This window comes from Myxocyprinus asiaticus, chromosome 21 (assembly GCF_019703515.2).
Source record: "Myxocyprinus asiaticus isolate MX2 ecotype Aquarium Trade chromosome 21, UBuf_Myxa_2, whole genome shotgun sequence".
NCBI lineage: Eukaryota > Metazoa > Chordata > Actinopteri > Cypriniformes > Catostomidae > Myxocyprinus > Myxocyprinus asiaticus.
Genome location: NC_059364.1, coordinates 12856780 through 12880789, shown reverse-complemented (window position 1 = coordinate 12880789; position 24010 = coordinate 12856780). Strand labels below are relative to the sequence as shown.

General features: G+C 38.6%; 1 protein-coding gene across 1 annotated transcript; it reads right to left on the bottom strand.

The window, feature by feature from the left end:
• Nucleotides 1-87: 87 nt before the first annotated feature.
• On the bottom strand, nt 88-23905 carry LOC127411636 (mitogen-activated protein kinase kinase kinase 9-like). Its single transcript, XM_051647335.1, has 11 exons — nt 23262-23905; nt 18505-18918; nt 15818-15998; nt 14132-14280; nt 13666-13841; nt 12217-12457; nt 11500-11622; nt 11258-11381; nt 11032-11144; nt 8635-9363; nt 88-4222 (listed from the first exon to the last, which is right to left on the bottom strand). Exons 1-11 carry the CDS (start codon nt 23635-23637, stop codon nt 3798-3800), a joined length of 3051 nt encoding a protein of 1016 aa, XP_051503295.1. The 5' UTR covers nt 23638-23905; the 3' UTR covers nt 88-3797.
• Nucleotides 23906-24010: the final 105 nt, after the last annotated feature.

Below are 24010 nucleotides of genomic sequence, written 5' to 3'. Positions count from 1 at the left end.
GAAGAAAATCTCAGCTCTGTTGGTCCTTACAATGCAAGTGAATAGTGACCAAAACTTTTGAAGCTCCAAAAAGCACATAAAGGCAGCATGAAAGTGATCCATAGGACCCCAGTGGTTTAATCCATGTCTTCAGAAATTATATATATAGTGTGGGTGACGAACAGATTAATATTTAAGTCCTTTTTTTACAAACAATCACCACTTTCACATTCTTCTACTTTTATTTTTGGCAATTCGCATTCTTCGTGCATATCGCCACCTCTTGGGCAAGGAGGAGAATTTATAGTAAAAAAGGACTTAAATACTGATCTTTTTCTCACCCACACCTATCAAATTGCTTCTGAAGACTTGGATTATACCACTGGAGTCCTATGGATTACTTTCATGCTGCCTTTATGTGCTTTTTGGAGCTTAAAAGTTTTGGTCACAATTGCATTGTATGGACCAACAGAGCTGAGATATTCTTCTAAAAATCTTCGTTTGTGTTCTGCAAAAGAAAGAAAGTCATACACATCTGGGATGGCATGAGGGTGAGTAAATGATGAGAGAATTTTCATTTAACACCACATTCAGATCGCAGTGGGAAAGATCTGTCATGCACAGTGTGGGCTTAGATGTACAAACACACACATACAGTGGACTTAAAGAGTGTAAGCATGTGAATCAAGCACAGTCTCATATGCACTCAGAAGCATGTAGGAGTAAAATACAGTAAACTGTGATCATTGTTATATTTAGGAGTGTGTGTTTTTGTTTGCTGTGATATATCAGTGATTCTGATTCAGTGTTGGGTGTAGTGTGATTGCAAAGTAATTAGTTACAGAACTCGTATGACTTTTTTTTAATAAAAAACCCCCTGATAATTAAGTTAATTACCTTAATAAATATTATTTACCTGTATATAAAACACATATAAAGAATTATGCTAATAATTCATACTTCTGTATGTGTTTCTGTGTCAGAAACAAGTGTATAACTTGCGTGCAAAAAAATAAAATAAAGGGGAAATAAAGACATTATTTTGAATTAGCTGAGTAGAAAATCAAAAACCTTTTCTTTGAAAGGTGTCTTAGAAAGTAACTTAAAAGTAGATTAATTAGTAATGTGATTACTTTTTCGATCAAGCATTCGGCAAAGCAATCTTATTTCAATTTTAGAAGTAATTAATAATTTGCTGTGGAGTGAAGACGTTGCAAGTAGGTGATTGAAAAATATCACTTGATGGACTCAAAATTAATGACCTTTTAAATAATGTTGACTGAGAAAGGACTGTTTTATCTTTAATGTTTTTTTTATATTTCTCTACTCAACTGCTTATTATGGGTTTTACTTGCAGCTAAACAGCAGGTACACAAAGTCCAATTCAGTGCTGGTTGCTATGGTGAGATTCCATGGAAATCATCCTTGGAGACAGATGGGTTGGTGTCCTAGACATGCTGGCTTTGAAACAGCTAGATACAAATCTGTGTAATGGAGAAGAATGAAAGCTTAAACTGTTGAATACATCTGAATGTCATTTCAAATGCTGTTCTTGATGAGGAAGCATTTACTAATTGTGTTAAATTTGCAGTAATGTGGAGCACTGAGGTTATTTTATTACAGAGCATAATCTCACACTGAATAATTTAAATTGAATGTTTATGTTAAGTGACAGAAAAAAACAAACATATCTGGTGAAATGCCAGCCTCCTGTCATTCACTTTGCTGTGATGTCATCATCTCAAAACATTAATAATACTTGCACATGATTTCCAGTATTAAGACATCATTCACAAACCACCACATTTCAGCATTTAAGGGCTTTAATTGAGCTCTTACACAAGTCTAATTTGCTTGGGTGCAATACAAGTTTCATAGCAGCAGTTTCAGAACCCAAAACACTTGCCCAGATCTCAGAGACAGCAGTGATTGTGCTGATAAATGACAGCAGATGCTCTTCATGTTGGCTACACATTCCTTCAAGCATGAAAAACAAAAATATACCACATTCAGAATGAAGCAAGTGTTCCTGGATCCAGAGTCAACTGGTCAGATATTTTAGGACTTTGTTTAGGTGAAATACATGAGAAATTATTTTGAAATTTGGTGTGTTTAATCAGGTTTTTGGCTCCAAATGTTGTTGTGTCTCAAAAGGAATGTTTGCCAGTACAGAGATGAAAGATTAAGGGTTGCGAGACACAGCAGACAACACTGCTGTAAACCCCAATCTAGACATGAGCATGTGCAAAAGAATGTTCGAGAGTACGTGTCTGAGCATGTTCAGAAAGCCAGACAGAAACATTTATCTTCATCAAAGTCTTTACAAAATAACAAAAAAGCAATGTGCAAAATACATACAAAAATAACTTAAATTAATAAATACATTCAGAAATTAGTATCAATGTGTACATGAAAATGTATATATTGCACAAAAGATATACACCTTATAAAATGGCAAAACAAATTTAATGCATCCTTAAAAATTCTCAAAGAAATTCTGTAGACAAACAGAATGGAATCCTCCAATTACATGGAAACACATGCATGCATGATGCATTTACCTCTGTCACTCTCTCTCGCTCTCTCTCTCTCTCTCTCTCACACACACACACACACACACACACACACACACACACACACACTGTACATACACCAAGACTGGAAGACTGCAGTAATACACCTGACTATTGTATAGTTACACATTTAGGGCCAATTAATTAATCTTAAAGATGTTCAATTCTGGTGAATGAGGTTTCATTAGTGAAGAAGTATTAGCATTGTTGTTAAACTAGCATATTATTTGTGAATGTCTATGTACTTCATGCTACAGTGAAAACTACAGAACAATTAGTGATCTTGGACGGTGTAAATATGAGAAATTTGACATAAATATACAGTACATTCATGAGACCAGAAAAAAAGCACTTCTAAAGGTATACAATCGCATCCATGTATGACAAATAATACCTGAAAACGGTCCAAAATTTCTCAGCTAGCCCAGGAGGTCCTAATTCTACCATAAACATGCAGAAATGTGTATATACATACTGACAGAAATTTAAAACTGCGCAAAAGGACACTCAATATGAATAAAACAACGAGTTTGAAATGCCTCTCAAGATCAAAGCTGCAGATCCTGTACTTTTCTAAAGGACTCGAAAATCAGTCCAGCCATTAATGAAGCATCTGGTTTGTATTTTTGAACAATAGCTTATTACATCTGGACCTTAGTGTTTAATGAAGAAGAGCTTATCAAAACTGCACTATTATGTTTATTAGGAGCTGCTATTGAAAACCTTGGTTTCACTGCTGAATCGATCAGCAAAGCACAAAACCAAGTACATTTGTGTGCATAACGTGCCCTTTTCAAGGTATCTGTAAAATGTAGTTATATTTGTATACTGAGAACTTTCCTGTAGGTTGTCAGGTTGACCCTTTATACCTTTCTATTCAGCAGTGGATGTCATTTAGATCAAATCCCTTTCTGAACCGATGGTCTACTTGCTACATCTGAAACCACGTGGGTCTGAATTTGTGAATCATTAAAGGAATAGTTCACCAAAAAATGAAACATTACTCACCATCATGTTGTCCCAAACCCATATGACTTTCTTCTGTGGAACACCAAAGAAAATGTTAGGCAGAATGTTAGTCTCAGTCACCATTCACTTTAATCTTTTTTCCATATAATGAAAGACCTCCGTTGGTGTTCCATGGAGAAGAGAAAGACAGATGGGTTTGGAGCAACATGAGGGTGAGTAAATGATAAAAGGAATTTAATATCCGTCACTGTGTATGAAGTTTTGTTTAGAGTGGAGTCAGGAGCAAAACCCTGGTCGCACTCTGTAAGGAGAGTCTCGGGTTACACTGGGGTCTGATGAAAGAGGCAGTGTACCATCCCTGCATTGTCCCTCATCTTGTTGGTCCAAAAGGCTGTCATTCACCCAAGGGGAACATGGGGTTGGTTCCATTGGAGTGGGCAAGATGGCCACACCTCCTCCTAACTCCACAGTGGATGGGGTTTCAGTGCTGGAGGTGTGAGCGGGAGATTCACCCCACTGGGATCCACAGCGAGCTCGTGGAGAAGGGCGAGGCCTAGCCAGGAAATCGAGAGTCTTAGGACGCTCAGGTTGGAAGCGACGACGTGGTGTAGGTGGAAAGACTAGATTTGGGTCAGGCAGACGGGGCAACTCCGAGGGGTCCTCACTTGAGCTCCACGGGTTCACTGCACAGTTATGTGGTGCTACAAAAACACATGAGCAAACTCAAGACATACAGCCTCATCAGAACAGACAGCGACTTATTTCAGACAAAACAAATTACAGTTTAAATAAATCAATTTCTGAGGCCTGTTTTGCACATATCGCATCTGCAGCATATTCATTTTTACACCCATTTTGAAAGCTTACAACAGTCACAAGCATTATGCATAAGCATTGTAGAGGCAGCGCTCCAAACTGAGTTTTGGTGCTGAGCCTATTTTTACTGTGCATTGACTGCTGAATTCAGAAGAAAATCTGGTTGTGAAAATGCACTATTGTGGCAGCGGGGGCGTGGTCAAGCGTCCGTCCGGAGAGAGAGAAAGCGGTAAGGGCGCTTGCACCTGAGCTAAATTATGTCTAACACCTGTCTCTAATTACAGTGAGCATAGGGAGAGCGGCATAAAAGTGCCACACCGCCAGCAGATGAGAGAGAGAGCCTGGGTCCCCAAAGTTATTATTGTGAAGCTGATTATTATTGTGACACTGAAGAGACTATTATTGTGAAGCTAAGAATTTATTATTGTGAAGCTGAAGCGATCAGTGTGTGGTCATTAAAAGCCTTACCTGTGAGTGGAGCAACCTGCCTCCCGTGTCCTCATTATCGACTGTCCTTACAACTATAAATGTATTTATCAACACAATCTTTTGCCATATAGGCTTTTATTAAGCAACATAAAGTGTTACTGGAGTGAACCAATAACCCATTGTTTGAAATACTGTAAGATATCTGTCGGGCATGATGCAACACCACTTTCTATTCAGTAAGTCTGACTGAATCCAGCCAATATATACTCTGCACTTAGGGGTTTTCTGTGTAAATTAATTTATGAATGTACATGTGATCCCCCTCCTTATGTAAATTAGCTTTCATGATGTTCAAGTATGTAAAAATGATCAATGACTCACTCCCTATAGCCATTTTATCACTATGGTGGTTTGACAAAGCCAACTTACTGTTACTCTACAGATATGGTTTTGGGTTTTTTCCAAATTATTAAAAGCAACTGCTCCTACAACTTTCAAGTTACATTCACCAAATCTAGCACAGAACTTTAGCCTGATTGGACACGGGTTGCTTTATATTTTCTAACTGATCATAATAATGGTATCCTGCAGGAGACGTAAATCTTACAGAATGTAAATCAAACTCCAACAGTGAAAAAATTCAAATGTAAACACATAAAGGCCTACCAAGTTAGCTAGCTAGCTATCTTAACCTTCAAATTTAATTTTAAAACTAACTTTCAGACAAGGCTTTGTCAAGTCAACACCCAAGTTTGTCTTGACAAACTTTACCTATCTAGTGTATCCACAGTTTTTCTAACTAACCAATGGGCACCACCATGATTCTAATTGCCAGTGACTGTTTTCTAGTTCCGGTCACCATAAGAAGCAATGTGAAAACTACCAATACCAGCGTTCCCGATGAAGAACAACCTGAATCATGAGTTCAGGCTCAACTCGTGAAGTTGTTGGCTGTCGTAACAATTGAAAGTAGTTAATGATATCAATGTAACTCACACTGGTTTATAGCTTCACGTCATCCAACCACACCTTAAACATTGACGGTTGAGGACTGTTAAAAAACGGTCATTGCGACTCTCTAAAGTATCGGCACTATGGAGCCACATGCTTTTTATGACAATTTTTACTAAATAAATACACCAAACATCACATTATCCACTAAAAACATATGCCGGTGTGAGAGAAAACACTAGAGACCAAAAAAAAGTTATGAATTGTGGAACATTTCCAAGTTTAGGAAAAGAGTTGATAGTTGGAAATTGACTCTTCTCAGATTGGGATGACATGCTTCCACCTTATTTAGCAGCGTAAATCTACCGAATGTTTTTCATATTTCCTTTCATTTTACATAATTATTTAGAGTATATTATTATTAGAACATTATACTTTTGTAATATTACCCTGGCATTAAGTGAAAACAAAAATAAACAAACTAGTCAACACTGCTGCGATGGGGTTTCAAATACAACTGCTGAGGAAGTGACAGCAATTTTGGGGTCTTTCTCTCTTCTGACTGCCGTAATCCATCTCTCTCAGTTTTTTCCTCTTTTGGTAAGTCCTAAAAATATAAAAGTGGATTTTCTCTTTTGCTGTTGGAACAAATGGTAACGCAAAAATAATGTTTGCTGTGCTCTCTTGTTAGTTAGGTTTCCATGCGAATTTCAGGGATATCGCATAAAAAATGCTAGATGGAAACACCAAAATGAGAATGAAATCTCCAAAATGCTCATTAAAAAAAAACATATACGCTTGTTTGAGGTGGATACATTTTTTATTCAGTAAGAAACACATTTAGCAAATAAATTCCCAGATGCTCATCAAAAAAGTCACCTGACTTTGCCTCAAGTCATGCGACTGAATAATTCACTTATAACTGGACTAACCAGTGGACCGATATTATCGCATAGCATCTCAAATGTTGTTCTGGTTATTCTGGTCATTCTCTGGCTCTGGAGCAAAAGCCTGTCATCAAAATGACTGGCTACATTTACGTCCTAGAACTGCCCGACATGCTTTTGTTCCCAGATATAAAGCACTTGCTGCCAATCGCAAGCAAGCATGAGGTTTATGAGAGTGATTTGTCTGCATGTTCTTAGCCGCAAGTAATGAGACACATTGGCTTTCTCAGTGGCAACAGCTTACATTTTAGGCTCTATTTTCATGAGCGTGCTGTGACGACCCCTGCTGGGCTTGTGGTTTTTCTTCTCCACGGTGTTTGTGGGCTGGTGCTTCGTTTTGAGTTGATGAGCCCTGCTCATTAAGCCTACCCAGATTCACATGTGGGGAGGGCGGTGAGGGCTTTTAAAAAACAGCTTTCTCATTCCTGGAGGGCCTCTCCCCAATCCAGACTTGTGTTGTTTGGCTTTATTCTTGTTTTGATATTATTTCATTTTCTGTACATATTCTTTCCCTTTATTAAATTATATTCTTTGAGCCTGTATCCAATGTGTAGTCTCCCTTATTGTTGCGGCTTACGAGCCTGCTGTGACAGTGCAAAGCGTGCACTACGTCTTATCCGCTTTTCGTGTGAACTTAAAGCACAAGCAGGTTTGGGTGGGTGTATGTGCGCAAACTGTGAGCGTACTGTATGTTAATGAAGTGTCACGAAGCGCAATTTGCTATTTTTTTCTGAGAAATAGGTCATTGCGCTAAGACGTTTGAAAAGGACGTCTGTTTTCAGAGCAAAGTCTAAACTCAGTTCCTGCATTTGCAGATTGGAGATTCCACCAGCAGGAGGTAATAAAGTTCATGTCCAAACTCTGAAAATACATTGGAACAACAAATAATGTCCCTGTTGTAGCCATTTTATTTGTGTTAAACTAACTTTAGGTCATGGTTTAATTTTCAATTATTATTATAATGTTTATATTTAACATTGTATGTATGATCTAATTTGTATTGATATTTTTCCACCTGTTGTCGCAGAGTGATTTTTAAATAAGAAGTTGGAGAAAATAAAATGTTTGGATTAGGTATGATTTTTTTGACCACTTCGTTATTTTGATTACATTTTCATTTTGTTTAAAGTGTAATTAGAATTTTAATATTTTCAATACATGAATTAAATTTTTCAAAATCAAAATCATCCGATAGAAGTTAAGAGTGTTCTGATACAATAACTGTTAATACTAGCCATGATTTGTGTGTCAGAAGATGAAAACTATTTTAAAAAGTCTACTTACATTCTCTATAATTTAACGCAGCGTACATCCAAATCCTGACGAGAACCACATTTTCCATGCGTATATAAGGATCGTGTCCTGATATTCAACAAGGAAGCAGTTAGTGCACAAAAGAACATAAGTCCATATTTCTATTTATCTAATTCATTGCATACAGTCCATTTACACTACCAACTTCTTATGAATGTTCTGTCTTTGTTTATATCTTTGGTGCTTGACAGGGAATGGACTATATAATAGGACCCAGGCAGTGCCGGAGAAGAACCTCAGAATTAAATTGCACTTGACCCAGCCCATTAGTGGACTATATAATAGGACCCAGGCAGTGCCGGAGAAGAACCCCAGAATTAAATTGCACTTGACCCAGCCCATTAGTGCTTTGCACGTGTAATTTTCCCAAACCCACTTGCGCTTAGAATTAGCACATTCTTGCACGAAAATACCAAAACTTTATGGCCATGCCCACTGACTTTGCATTGATGACTTATGGCATAGCGCTGCGCTTATTGCAAGCGCTCTTAAAATAGAGCCCCTAGTGTCAATTTCCTTTATTATTGAATTTCACTTTATTATTGAAATAGAGTCACAGCTCTGTTACACTGAAGACACAGGATTTATGAAACAGGCCCAGAAACGAAAATCAAATTACTGTTCTTGATAGTAAGAGGCTTTCATGAATTTCTCACCTGTGTTATCCTGCGTTGTTTTGGAGGGCGTGGTAGGGGTGTGATTATAGTTGTTACGGGCAGGTGGGCATCCCTTCTTTATCGCGCCATCTGAAGGTGTACGATGAAGCCTGCAGGTTGTACTGTGTGCAGATGGCACATGTGTAGGCGTGAGAGACTGACGAGGGTTCCGTTTAAAACTCTCCAGGTGGGTGTTGACCAGGGGGTTCAGAGGAGCTGGAGTCTGTCCAGGGGGCGTAGGTGGGCGTAGTACGAGTACCTCTTCGCTGTCGGAGCGGAGGAGAGAACGGGTTGAGTTACAGTCAGAAACAGAAGAGAGAGAAAGGAGTGTAAAAGAAGAGGGTGGAGGGGGAGGGCGACGAGGGCTTTCCCGTTTAAAGAGTTTGCGCGTGGGTGGGCTGGTCCCGCGACTTTGACCACCAGCACGGTGAAACAGACCTTCCCATCGTGTACGTACACTCTCCTCCACGTGTACTAGGTCCAGCAGGTTATGGCCCAAACCAATGGCAGCCAGAGCCGCCCCGCAGCCTAGCAACACCAGTTCTGATCTACGACTTCCGCTCAGGCTTCGTCGTGTATAACTGGGGGACACATCAGAAGCCACGCCAGTTGTGCCGCTCTCGGTGCCGTAGCTGTCCGCAGCATGTGCCTCCCTATGGAACGGTATGCAAAGGTATGATTGGCCGGGAGAATCAGCTGACTCGGATGGAAAGCAGCAGTCTTCATTTTCTACAGGGAGAGAGGAGGGGGCACAAAGATTTCACAATGTTGCAACATCACCCACTTTCCCATTGTCAGTTATAGTGTGTAGTTTTTGTGGTGTATGATTGTTTATCAGCTTTGTTGCTTTTATGAGAATGTAAATAAAATCTGTGAAATTTTTTACCCATTTTTTCCCCTTCTAATTTATTTGATAACTTTAAAGGGAAAGCTCAACAAAAAATGAAAACTCTGTCACCATTTACTCACCCTCATGTGGTTCCAAATCTGTATGACTTTCTTTCTTCCATTTAACACAAAGTGAACACAAAGTTAGGCAGTATGTTAGTCTCAGTAACCATTCACATTCATTGCATATTTTTCCATACCATGAAAGTGAATGGTGAGTGAGACTGTCCTTCTCCTTAACATGTTGGTTTGTGTTCCACGGAAGAAAATAAGTCATTTTGGTTTTGTTACTTCTAAAGACATTACGAGAGCATTAAGCTGTTTGACTCTGTGATGTGCGTCCAAAACAAAGTCGACATCCAAACAACCCACTTGTGTTTAAATGTTTCCTTTAATGTTCGTTACAGTTAATTGTTACTCAAAAATGAAAAGAAAAGAAAGAAACATCTATAACTAATCACACATGCACAGAAATGGTCAAGAAACCATGCACTTCCACTCTCCTATCCACTAAACTCCCAACACCTGTGTGCCCTGGTTGATGAGCTGTCACCTCTTAAAGGGCCAGTACCATTTTCAGCACCTGCTAAACAACTCAAAGCAAAATCAATGTAAATCTTGTAAATCAGTGGTTCCCAACCCTGTTCCTGGAGCATATATCAAACAAACATATATGAAAATGTGCAAATATATAAATATTTAAAGGGAAAATTATAAATTATGATATATATGAACTTCAAAAAATACTGAAGTATAATGATTTAACTACATATGCTCCTACAGATAACCGCTCTGTACAATTGTAGTGAGCAGAATAGCATCTAAAAAAGCACAACACGTTGAACCTTGAGGCGGATGGGTTACATCAGCAGAAGACCAGGTCGGGCACATTATTTGGACCATAGTGTTCCTAATAAAGTGCTCAATGAGTGCATGTCATCATACATTTCCACTGTAATACTCCTATGAACTGAACCTGGTTTGACTCTTGCACAATATTTGATCAATATTTTTCTGAGTGGAGAAATATATCTGAGTTGCCTCCCTGATGACACCTCTAAAATGACATTAATTTCGGAGGTGGGGGTGGGGGGGTCGATGGACCCCAGGGGGTCTGTAAAGGTACTGCAGGGTGTCTGTGGACAGATTTATAAAAGATAGAATAAAAAAGAAAAAGAAAAAAAAAAGCCAAATATTCTATAGATTTCAACATGTATTTCTAAATGTAGTACATTAATGATCTTTTCAGCATTATAGAAGGTAATAATGTTTCTTAATGTTATTAATGAAAGTTGTTATAATATAATGTCCTACTCCAAGCACCAGTCCATGGCACACCAGGGTCACAATTTCCCAGATTACAAAATAAAAGCCTCTTATGTGTTTCACCACAAGTTCAGTGTGTCAGTCTTCACTCAGTGCCACTGTACGATGCTAATGTGATTATGATGCATGTGTGATACTATGCCAGTGTTATGACAGGATAATACAGTGTGATGTGAGTGTTACCAGTCTCAGCCAGGCTGGACACTCCTGGTACTGCAGGACTGTGTCTGGGGGAGCGCCGCAGGTTTGGAGCACTGCAGGAACGCTGCCGACTGCCCTCTTTAGGAGTCCTCGAACTGAATAACACATACACACATATGCACACAGAGGTTTGTGATTACATGTGTTAATGCATTTGCTGAAGTATTATGCTGTGCTATGTACTATGCGCACTCATATACGCACACACCTCTCATCAGCGCTGTGCTCTCTGTGCGTTCTCCCTTTTTTCTGTAAAGTCTTCCTCTCCTCCTCTTCATCAAACTGGAAAGCAGTGTTACGACCCCAGGCTTGACCTCCTACTCCAGGGGTCACTGTCAAAATGAATATGAATATGTATTTGAACCTTGGGTCTGACAATGTATACTGTAGATGCGAACAAACATTCACAAATGCATATGCAAAATCAATAAGTTACACAAACATACTTACACTGGATTGCACGGAGGCGTGGCAAAACAAGAGGGCTGTTTGGGGGCGTGGAGTTACTGCCCAGGAGGCTCCGCCTTCTATCCAAAGATGGTGATGCTTGTACCGTGATCTTATGCTGGAAATCTGAAACACACACATAATACCATTATATACCTACACATACACAAGCTATTATAAACTGACACACACATATTTATTAAAGGAAAACTTCGCCCAAAAATGAAAATTCTGTCATAATTTCTTCCATGGAACACTAAATGTGAATTTTTGAAGAATCCAGGCTGTTTTTTTTCCATAATAAAGAAAATAAATGAAAACTGGGTCTGTCAAGCTTAAAAATGACAAAAAAAGCACCATTAAAGTATCTAACATCCATATGACTTGTGTGATGTATTCTGAGTCTTCTAAAACCTTACAATAGCTTTGTGTGAGGAACAGACCAACATTTTAGTCTTTATTTACTGAAAATCTTCAATCAAATATGGCGCCATTGACGTCAATGATGTTTGACCATGAGACACTTAAGAACCAATGGCGTTTGGCATTAAATGGTGTTGAAACTCAATTTTTGGTCCATTTCAGAGCTTCATTAAGGGAAAGAATGGAAAAGAACAACAAAATGTTTATAAAACATTACACACAAGAAAAAAAGTGAAACTTTTTGGAACAAGGATTAGTAAATAATGACAGATATACACAATAATATGAAATATTAACCTGAAGGCAGACTGATGCGGTTTCCATCACGCAGTTTAAGTCGACTGCGCCGGAACTTTCCGTGGCGGTGTTGCACACGTGGTTTCTCCTGGTACAGTTGGTGAATGATGACGTTGAGCTCTCGTTCCAAAATGTGAATCTCTCTTTCCGCCAGTTCCTGCTCACGCCGTCGTAAAGCCTCTTCCTGGTACTTCTGCTGTAGAGCCGCACGACTCAGTTCCTCCTCCCAGGATCTCAACTCCTACAGAAAGAAAGAGAAAGATCCAACTTACTCATCATTCTGCTCTATGTAGGGTGTATAATCTGGTAAACATATCTGACATCCAGTCAATATGGAGTTTGGCATCACCATAGAAGTGAGTTTAACATAGTTTTGACAGAATAAAATCGGTGTAACTGCAATGTTCTGGTAGTTTTTTCTGATTAGTATGAGGTTTCCTGCTGAAATAAAAGAAGTTTATTTATCTTGATTTAGTAAGTGTGTGTACAAACCTATAGTTTGGGGACAAATTTGTCCCCAGACATTAGCTAAATCTAACAAAACCCCCCTTTGAAGACATTTAGGGCTGTTTTAACTTGGAAAAGCAATTCATACATTAAGTAATGTTTATTTTTGTAAGGGTAGTGTTCAGTGTAGGGAGTATCAGATTACAAAGTAATTAGTTACTGTAATCTCATTACTTTTTAGTAAAAAAGTAATGTGTTACAGTACATTTTAAATTCTTGTAATCAGATTACAGTTACTTTCAATAAAATTACTTTTAAGTACATTACTTGCGCTAAAGTAATATGTATAATACATTTACATTAATTCATATTGACAGTACATCTGTTAGTGTTTCTGTGACAGCTGAAGGGTGTGCGACAATGAATGTGGAGAAAATGTCGACATTTTGAATTTGAATGGAAAACCAAAAACTTTTTTTTTAGAAAAAAGTGATTTAGAAAGTAACTTAAAAGTAAAATAATTAGTGATGAGATTACTTTTTAGATGAAGTAATCAGTACAATAATCTGTTTATAGAACTAATGTGTAGTGGATTACTTATTTTGAATAACTTATTTTGAATAACTGGTAGTGTTTGGGTTAGTCTATAGTAATTACAATTAGCTTAAAACAAAGGAAGTCTATGGTCCTAATTTAGATCGCCAAGTAAACGTGTATGTGTGTGTCAGGTTTTGCTAACATCGTGCAGACCAAATGTCCCCATAAGGATAGGAAAACCTGAAATCATCTACACTGTGGAGAGATAGTTGAATAAACATACTAAATAAAATCTTAATGAAAACGTAAAAATGCAGAATGGTTTGTATGAGGGTTTGGTTTAGGAAGGTTTAGGGTAAGGAGATAGAAAATCATCAACTCAGTGTAAAAATAATATAAATACATGGAAATTCCCCGCCATGATTTAAAAACAAACATGTGTGTGTGTTTTGTGTTTATGCAGACCTTCTCTTTGGCTCTGAGCTGGTCGAACATCTCCTGAACCTCCAGCTTCCAGTCATCCTGCAGGGATTGGAATGATTCTGCCGGCATCTCAAAGAAGCCAGACTCCTCGATAGCTGTCAGCTGGTCTAGAATACTGGTGAAGTGGGGGCGTGCGTGAGGGTCCACATTCCAACAGTCTACAGCAGGTGAAAAAAACAAACAACTGGTGTCAGCTGAACAGAATGTCTGGAGAGCACTTGGGGGGTCAGTTTAGCTATTTCAATACAATGAAAGTGAATGGTGACTGAGGCTAACATTCCGCCTAATACTGTATATCTTTTTGTGTTCAACAGAATAAAGAAAGTCATACGGGTTTGGAACAACATGATGACAGCATTTTAATTTTTGGGTGAACTATCCGTTTAAAACTGTAGTCATGCAAAGACTAAACTGCAATAGAACAGCAGTAGATGAGAGGTTTTCTTGCCTTCCATCAGTCGGGCAAATGGCTCGGGGCAGGTGGAGGGGATCGGTAGAGACAGTTTATTCATGGCCACACCGTAAGCTACTGCCAGACTATCAATGCCACGAAACGGCACCTCTCCTGTTAGCAGCTCCCACAACAAAACCCCATAACTGTGAGAGAGAGACGCAGAGTTTAAACAAGACTTTGTTGACAACCACAAGCTGTCATCAGCAGAATTTATGCAGGAAATAGAGGAATGCTAAAGGAAAACAGCCACTATAACAGTAACACAAACACAAGCTTATGAAACAAATGACTGGTATTGTGTTCCAAAGTAAACAAAACTCCATTAAATCTGTGCTTCAGTGGCAAATGGGCAAAAAATATGGCCTTGCTGTCAGTCTTGTGATGGACAGACAAGACAGAAAAACCATCATCCACAGTTTAAAAATGAAAGAAACAAAAACAAAGAAGAAATAAAGAGACAAAGAAAGAAGAATGGTTATACACAGGTATTTTACTGTAAATTTAAATGAGCAAGCTCTAGTTTCTACAGCCGTAAATCATACAGCCAACTGCCAAGTACCAAAAACACAAAGACCAGTGTCAGAAGACTGTGCTCATGGCACCATGTGTTAGTTAATGTGGTTAAAAAAAAACTTCATTTGATGCTACTGTACCATCTGTTATCTACAGTACGGTTTGGCCAACAAAACTAAACTCATATGTTTGTACAATTTGTGTTATCAACCAGCACAATTCGCACCATTTTTATATTTTATAAGACCACCTGCAGCAGACTAGCAGTTATACTGTATGAGAGAACAGACCTCAGTTTTAGCTATGAATTTCTATGAAACATCCTCTATCATGTCACATATATATGCTGTCTATGATATTTTTCTTAAATTAAGCTAATTAAAATGATTACAGACTAACCTTATCTCTAAGACTAAGTTTTTTTTTTTTTTTTTACTCAATTTGTCCTTTTGAGAATATGTTTTTAATCTTTTTATTTATTTTCATTTCACTTATTTTTGGAGATATTTTTTTAGCATAAAAAAAACAAAAAACAATAATAGCCAGGGACTTTAATAGCCATCTGGCTTTTAAAAATGCCTTTATTATATCATTGTAACTGGCCCTGCTTGTCCTGCTCTGAGCAGGATTCGAACCGGCATTTCCGGCATGGGAGGCAGGTGCATTAATGAGGAGGCTAAAGGCTACAGCCCTTAGCTTTAGTCGCTAGTACACCTCTTGAGGTCAGGGGAGTGAGGTTTACACACCGCACAGCTAACTACCAACTGGCTACCTTTACACTCACATATTTGAAATTTCATTGGAATATAATCTTGACAACAGTTTTGTACATTTCTTTTTAATTAAAATAGATATAAGCAATACTTACATGCCTATTGCTTAGATAGAATTTTCTGTAAAAATTGTGTCCCTGTGGAACTATAAAACTTTCTCTGTTTGTTTTTGAGCAACCTGTCCAGCCTGACACACCAATATTGACTCATCCAATGGCATGAGTTGGGGGTGGGGCTATCTGTTTGTTCAATGAATGGAAGACAGAGGGCATATTCGTGTTTAAAAACAAAAACAAACTTTTGGTGACGCTTTTGGCGCTGAAATTACACACTTCAGCTTTAAAGGAACTTTGTTATGGATTGGTCAGAAACAAACACATATCCTCGTGCCCACCTCCACACGTCACTGCCCTTGGAAAAGGTTGAGGAGCGGATGACCTCAGGAGCCATCCAGGCGTATGTCCCCGCTGCACTCATTTTTGTGGTCCGGTGCCACTCTCGAGCCAAACCGAAATCTGTCACCTTTAGCGTCTTGTTGCTCAGATCATCGTTCTCCACTCGTTCCAGAATCAGAACTGTGAGACAATTACAATAATGATGATTGAGTAAATGAAACAGTGGGGTGTCAATTCAATTACACTGTACAGAGATTGTGGTAGGAAATTGTATTAGGTTGGAGTTCACAACATCAGGAAATACAATTAATCAAAAATGAGAACCAGAGATAAAGGATCATGTGAAAATAAACAAGAAAAAAGAGAGAAGAAGAGACAAAGAGGGAGAGAATGAGACAAAAATCACAACCCATATACAAGGGTCCCAAAAAGTATTGGGCACTTGGAACTTTTGGACGCTTAAAGGGATAGTTCACCCAAAAATGAAAATTCTCTCATAATTTCACCCTCATGCTTTCCCTTGCGTATGACTTTCTTTCTTCTGCAGAACACAAACTCAGAGTTTTAGAAGAATATTTCAGTTCTGTAACCCATACAATGCAAGTCAACGGTGGCCAGAACTTTTAAGCAAAAAAAAAGCACGTAAAGGCAGCATAAAAGTAATCCCTATGACTCCAGTGGTTCAATCCATGTCTTATGAAGCAATTCAATCGATTTTGGGTGAGAACAGACCAAAATATAACTCCATTTTCACTGGGCAATGTTGCCATTGCAGTCTCTAGGCACGGTCATGATTTTAAGTTTGATTACACTTCCTAGGGCTTGACGCATTTGCAGACTGGTGCTAGGAAGTGTAATCCAGCTTGAAATCATGATCACCAAGGAGACTGCAGATGTCAAGTTTTATAGTGAAAAAGAAGTTAGATTTTGGTTTGTTCTCATCCAAAACCGATTGGATCACTTCAGAAGACATGGATTATATCACTGGAGTCATATGGATTACTTTTATGTTGCTTTTTGAGCTTTTTGGAGCTTCAACGTTTTGGTCACCATTCACTTGCATTGTATGGACCTACAGAGGTGAGATATTCTTCTAAAAATCTTTGTTTGTGTTCTGCAGAGGAAAGAAAGTCATACACATCTGGGATGGCATGAGGGAGTAAAAGTAAAAGAGAATTTTCATTTTTGGGTGAACTATTCCTTTAAGTCACACTTAAGAATACATTAATTATATTGCATTAGAAAACAAAATATCAAGGCATGTGTCATCTGCATGCAAATGACGCTACAGCTTTTCTCAGAACTGTATTCCCTTTTCTTAGCCATTTTTGCAATTATTTTAACCAACTGCTCCTAATATCACTTTTAGTAGATTCAGTCAGTTCCTTTCAAGTTCTCACATGTGTCTTATCTCAACCAAAAAAAAAGTATTAGTCTTCATTTTTAACAGTATATCTATTGTTATATAATTTGTTTATAACATGCCACTGGGTTTGATATTTTGTTACATAATGCAAAGACATTCATACATTTTTAAGTGTGGCTTAAGTGTGTGCAGATACTTATTTAAACCATTGTAAGTCAAAATCAACATGCTAAGATAGAGCAACAAAGTGAGTATAAGCTGGAAAACATGCTGCAGTCACTATTATTACAACAAAAACGCACTAAAGTCTTGGCTATTTCATTAACAAGCAACTGTGTGGAGGCGCTGTCCACCTTACTGGTGCTGAAATTATCAAACTTCTCACTGCAAAGTAACTTCACCAGATCTAATCCTCTTCAGGACATAACACATTCTCCTTGTGGTTTCATTATGATTTTTGTAGCAGCATGAATGGAAAAGATCATCAATCATATCCAATGATGCTTAAAATTTTAGCAGTTCAATATTAGATTTACACATATTAATTATTCTCTTGTAGAACATAGCCTGGCTATCTGATTCTCCATGTTAGTTTGCATGCGCAATAATGTTTGTGTTAGTCAAGTTTTGCCTACATTGTGGGGACCAAGTGGAAAATGGCTTAGTAAACATACTAAAGGATGTCTTGATGGAAATCTAAAAATGCAAAATGTTTATGTGAGGGTAAGGTTTAGGGTAAGGATTTAGAGCATAGAAAATATAATTTGCGCCATGTACAAAAACAATAGAAGTCAATGGAAAAATTCCTACTATGATAGAAAAACAAATGTGTCTGTGTTGTTAAAATTAGCTGACTTTGTTTACCCACAACACAACCAGTAAAAAGCCTTATAGCCTTATCTTTGAACTACAGCGACCAGTTGTCTGCAAGGTCCTATGATGATCATATCTGAGTGGCCTATCACAGACCAGGAGATGTTCTAAGCAGCCAATCCGGGAGTAGCAGGGAGTGAGGGTAAAAGCAAATCCTCTGTAATAGGCTTTGGGTTTAGAGGATCCAATCAGACAAGTCAACTGCCAAACACAGGATTACAACCCACTTGCACACTAAGAGAGCTGATTCACGAGCCAACCACTCCAACTCCATAACACACACCAACACACATTCCTTCCATGAACAATAGACTTTAGTCAGGGTAGAGGTCATATTAACAAACCACTGACAGAAAACACCTCACATACTGCACACAGGGAAGAATATGCTGAAAGAACAGCCTGTGAAATCAATGTCATATGGTCTAATAATGAAAGTTCTCTTACTGTTGCTGGACTTCAGGTCTCTGTGGATGACAGGTACAATGGCCTGGCAGTGCAGGTAGAGCATGGCACGTGCAATCTGTACCGCCCAGTCCACCAGCGTGTGTGGAGCAATGCGTTTCCCAGCTAGCGCCCGATTGAGAGGCCCACCGCGGGCATACTCCATGACCAGACAGAGGTTGGGCTCCTGCAGGCACACACCCAGAAGGCCCATAATGTTGGGGTGTGTCAGCATGGTGAAGAGCTTGGCTTCCTGACGGACACTCTCCAGTGTCTGAGACACGTCCTCATCCGGGTCCCGGCGAGCAGCCTTCACCGCCACCTCCTTGCCTTTCCAAATGGCACGGTACACCTTACCAAAACCCCCAACTCCAATCATTTCCTCAAGAGCCAACTCACTGAAGTCTATATGCAGCACTGTAGAGAGTGAGAGAATATATAGTGACCCCAGAAGTATCTGGACACTAAAGCCACACTTAAAATTGTATGGATGTCATTGCATTAGACAATAAAACATGAAACCATGTGGCATCTGGAAACAAATTGATGCTATCTCAAAACTAGCTTCACTTTCTGAGCAATTTTGACATTACTTTTAACTAACTGATCCCATGGTCATTTTAGTGGATAGATTTATTTTTTTATCATTTTTAAACCTAACAATCTGGTTTGATATTTGTTATCTAATTGAATTGCATTTTACATTTTTAAAGGAATATTATGGGTTCAATACAAGTTAAACTCAATCGACAGCATTTGTGGCATAATGTTGATTACTACAAAAAATTATTTTGACTTGTCCCTCCTTTTCTTTAAAAAAAGCAAAAGTCGAAGTTACAGTGAGGCACTTACAATGGAAGTGAATGGGGCCACTTTTTGGAGGGTTTAAAGGCAGAAATGTGAAGCTTGTAATTTTATTAAAGCACTTACATTAATTCTTCTGGTAAAACTCATGGATTATTTGAGCTATAAAGTTGTCATTTTTACAGTCATTTTAGGGTTTTAGGGTTTGTTGACATTAGATCATCATGGTAACAAAATTGTAAAATTGGCTTTAACTTTACACAGAAAACGTTAGTAAGCGATGTGAACACGCATATTGTTTATGTCCTGTGGCTATACTTTTGAAACAGTGAGTATTTTAACGTTTGCAGATTGACCCCATTCACTTCCATTGTAGGTGCCGCACTGTTACCCAGATTTTTATTCTTTTTTTAAAGAAAAGGAGGGGTAAGTCAAAATTTATTCTTGTGGTAATCCATTTTATGCCACAAATGCTGTCGATTGAGCTTAACTTGTATTGAACACGGAGTATTCCTTTAAGTGTCCAAATTCTTTATGGGGCCACTGTAGATTTCACATACTATCAAGAGACAGGACAAAACTGACAGATATGTGCCATGTTTCCCTCTCATATAATTATATGCTTCTACCCCTGAGATAAAGAAACAGTGTGAGTGGGCATTTGAAAGATTGAGGAAGTGTGTTTATTTGAGAAAGTTATTTAGAGATGGGTTGTTCATGAAAACAAACAGAAAATCATTCATATTTACATGCTGTTGATGCTACAGAGAAAGACTAGCATTGACTGGTTATTCAGTCTCACTTCAGGCAACTGTTACCGGAATCTTTAAAAATGAGAGAAAATCCAAAGCAGTAAAACAAAGGTGTGTGTGAGCTTGTCTCCTCTCCCCTGCTCTTGCGATTACGGTGTGTCTGGGCCACTGTGTCTCTTATTAATATTGCAGTTGGCAGTAACCACATGATATAAAAAAGTAGGCCAGCAGCCATCCAGGCAAAGCAGACGACCACCAGCAACATAACATGAAACTGACAACACATGGAAACACAGCAGCACAGGAGATATAAAACATAAAATAAGCACATTACACACACACCTCCACATTGTGAAAACAGCACATATCATTTTTAAACAGGTGACCAGACTGCATTTAAACAAAGAACATTCAGTGTCTATTGAAAATCATTATATCACTTTGGAATAGTCATTTATTTTTTTTATTTTTTTTTTTTTGTCTTACAGCCTGAAATCAAACCCATAAAAAATAAATAAATCCTGCTTTATTTACAAATTTGTTCTTATAACATTCAAGTAGCAAAGAAAAAGGCAACAGTTCCAAAAACTTATGACAGCCATCCGTCTGTTTGGATATGTATCTACTAGCTTTGCACATCTAGATTGAGGAATTTTTGTTCAGTCAAATCAAAGTCTTTCTAGAAAGTCAGTCCACTGTTTGCCATCTTTGGAATGCTCTCGGGAAGCTATTTCCAGTCATGACAGTGCAGCTCCTATCTACCTGAATGGGGGAACACCGAAATCTCAAAAACGGTTGGTCTAGATTACGATCAAATAACATTTATAATCAGCAGTCAAATCTGACAACACTGAAATCATAAATTGTGCTTCTTAACCTCAGATAACATTAAAAATGCACATTTCCTGGCTTGTATAGCTAATGCACATGCGCGTTCTTGAGTTGATTGAAATGTGATGTCTATATCTAAAAGGTGATTGGCTCTTTCACCTGTAAGGCGGGACTTCCTTTTGAAATCCGTTTACCGTTGGGTGTTCCAATTTCTCCCATTCATTTTAATAGAAGTGGCCCGTCTCTGCTAAACAGTCTCTGGTCAAATTGTGGGGTGAGCGGCGATGGACTGCTCCCTTCAAGTCCATCCACATGTTTTCTATTGAATTTAGGTCAGAGCTCTGAACTGGACACTCAAGGACTTTGAACTTCCTATGCTAAAGCCACTGCATTGTTTTGTTTTTTGCAGTGTGTTTAGGGTCATTGTTGTGCTGAAAGGTGAACCACCTGCCCATCTTCAGTTGTCAAGCAGAGGGCCACAGATTTTCCTTAAGAATTTGGGTGTACATGGCAGCATCCATTTTCCCTTCAATCCTAACCAATTGCCCAGTCCCCGCTGAAGAGAAACACCCCCACAACGCTTCACAGTAGGTATGGTATGTTCTGGGTGATGTGCTTTGTTTGGTTTTCTCTAAATATAGGCTAGCGCTTGGAGTTCATTCCAAAAAGTTACATCTTAGTCTCATCTGACCATAAAACCTTTTGCCAATGGCATCAGAATGCTCCATGGTCAGATGAGACAAAAATGGAACTTTAAGCAAGAAAGAATAGGCAAATATTCTCCAATCTAGGTGCGCGAAGGTAATAGAGACATACAGTGCTGTGCAAAAGTTTTAGGCACTTGGGAAAAATGTTGCATAGTGAGGATGTCTTCAAAAATAATGCCATATAGAGTTTTCATTATCAATCAACAACATACAAAGTCCAGTAAACATAAAAAAAGCTAAATCAATATTTGGTGTGACCATCTTTGCTTTCAAAACAGCCCCAATTCTCCTAGGTACACCTGGACACAGTTTTTCTTGGTTGTTGGCAGATAGGATGTTCCAAGATTCTTGGAGAATTTCCCACAGTTCTTCTATCTATTTCGGCTGTCTCAATTGCTTCTGTCTCTTCATGTAATCCCAGACTGACTCAATATTCAGTGGGGGGCTTTGTGGGGACCATGCTATCTGTTGCAGGGCTCCCTGTTATTCTGTTCTATTCTATGTGCAAAAGAAATTTTTGGGAGTCTAAAATGTATATTTCCTATTGACAAACTAAAGCTGAAAATATAAATAACCATCTTATGTGCTAAAAAGACTTTTGCACAGTACTGTATCTAAACAGACTGATGGCTGTCATTAAAGCAAAAGGTAGTTTTTCATCTTTTATACATTTTTGGAAATGTTGCCTTTTTTTCCATTTTTTGAATGTTGTAAGGCAAAATTTATAAATAAACTTAGAAACATTTTTTAAATTTTTTTAAGGGTTTTGATTTCAGGCTATAAGACACACACACACACACACACACACAAACACACACACACACACACACACACACACACACACAAAGACTATTCCAAAGGAGTATGATGATTTTCTATAGGCACTGTAAATGAATCCCTTTATACTTTTACTACATGGCCAAATTAATAGATAGGCTATTTCAGCTACATAAGGAGCTAAGAGTTTATGCATTTGTGTACAGTGTTTGATTGTGCATTTGACTCTGTAGGAAGTTCAGTGAAGGCCTACAGTCTGAGAGTGAGCTGAATTGATTATTCATCACCCTCTTTCACATGCTGGCATGTCTTAATTTGTGTAATGATACTTTTAGACCCTCTGACATCGAAGCTGCTGATGTTTCGTATATTTAACCCTCAACGCTGACAGGGAAAATATTTCCTGCCGGTTTTGGATCCATGTAATACATCTAAGCAAAAAAGAGCAAGTTAAAATGCCAAATAAAATGTTATCTGCCTAGTGAAATTGCATAACGTTTTATTTAGATAATTGGACGGTGGGGCACCACTCTATGTAAAAAATAAATAAAATAATAATAATAATCATAATAATAATAAATTATATATATATAGATATATATATATATATATATATATACACACACACATATATATATATATAATATATATATATATATATATATTGCACCAGTTGTTTATATATATATATATATATATATATATATATATATATATATATATATATATATATATATATATATATATATATATAAACAACTGGTGCAATTATTTTTAATTTAGCAACAAAAACTGCCCAGTTTTGCCAGATTTATGTAAATAAGCATTTTCCAGCCTAAAATGTTTTTAAAATGCCACCCCATTCCAATCAACGGGTTAGGCTACTTACAGTGTAACTGAGGCACCGAATAATCGTCGTAGTTCTCTGCCGTGTCCCGGATTTTCTCCGAGATGCCGTTACCGCCGCTCACGTAGTTACTGGGGAAAATACCGACCCGGTCCTCGATCATACCTGTCCACCAGCCCTCATCCCCTGACACCAGCGAGTCCTTGGACAACACCTCTACCCGATCCCCCTTCCGCAGACTGAGCTCATCCTCGGCGGTGGCATCATAATCAAACACGACGGTCCAGTATCCGGCTTTGGACGGGGTCGTCGCCACCGCCGCCGCCAAAGGGCCATGCCCGGTGATATGTGTTCCCGGCCGACTAGAAGGCTGTGCGGTTTCATCGCTGCTGTTAAAGGGGAAACTGAAAGCATCCATGGTGCCGATCCATAGGGGCGACCCGGCCCGGTTCAGCTTCTCACCTTACGCAGAGCTCAAATCCAGACGCGGAAAAACAGCATAAGTACCAGTTACTCCAAACACCCTCTCGCCTCACCGAGCCTCAGACCGGCTGCCCGCCTCATTTCACACGAACGGGACCGCTCGGGCTAGTTCAGTGATCATTCAGTCCCCAACATAAGGCACTTTTGTTTTTATTTAATTTGCTATAACATTGTCCTGCATCTCTCGTCTTTTCCTGAGCCAACACTCGCCCCTCCCAGCACATGATTCCAGCGGTTTAACGTGTTAACAAACCCCTGATTCGTGTGCTTTGATTGGCACAGTGAAGCATCAATCACATTACGCCTCT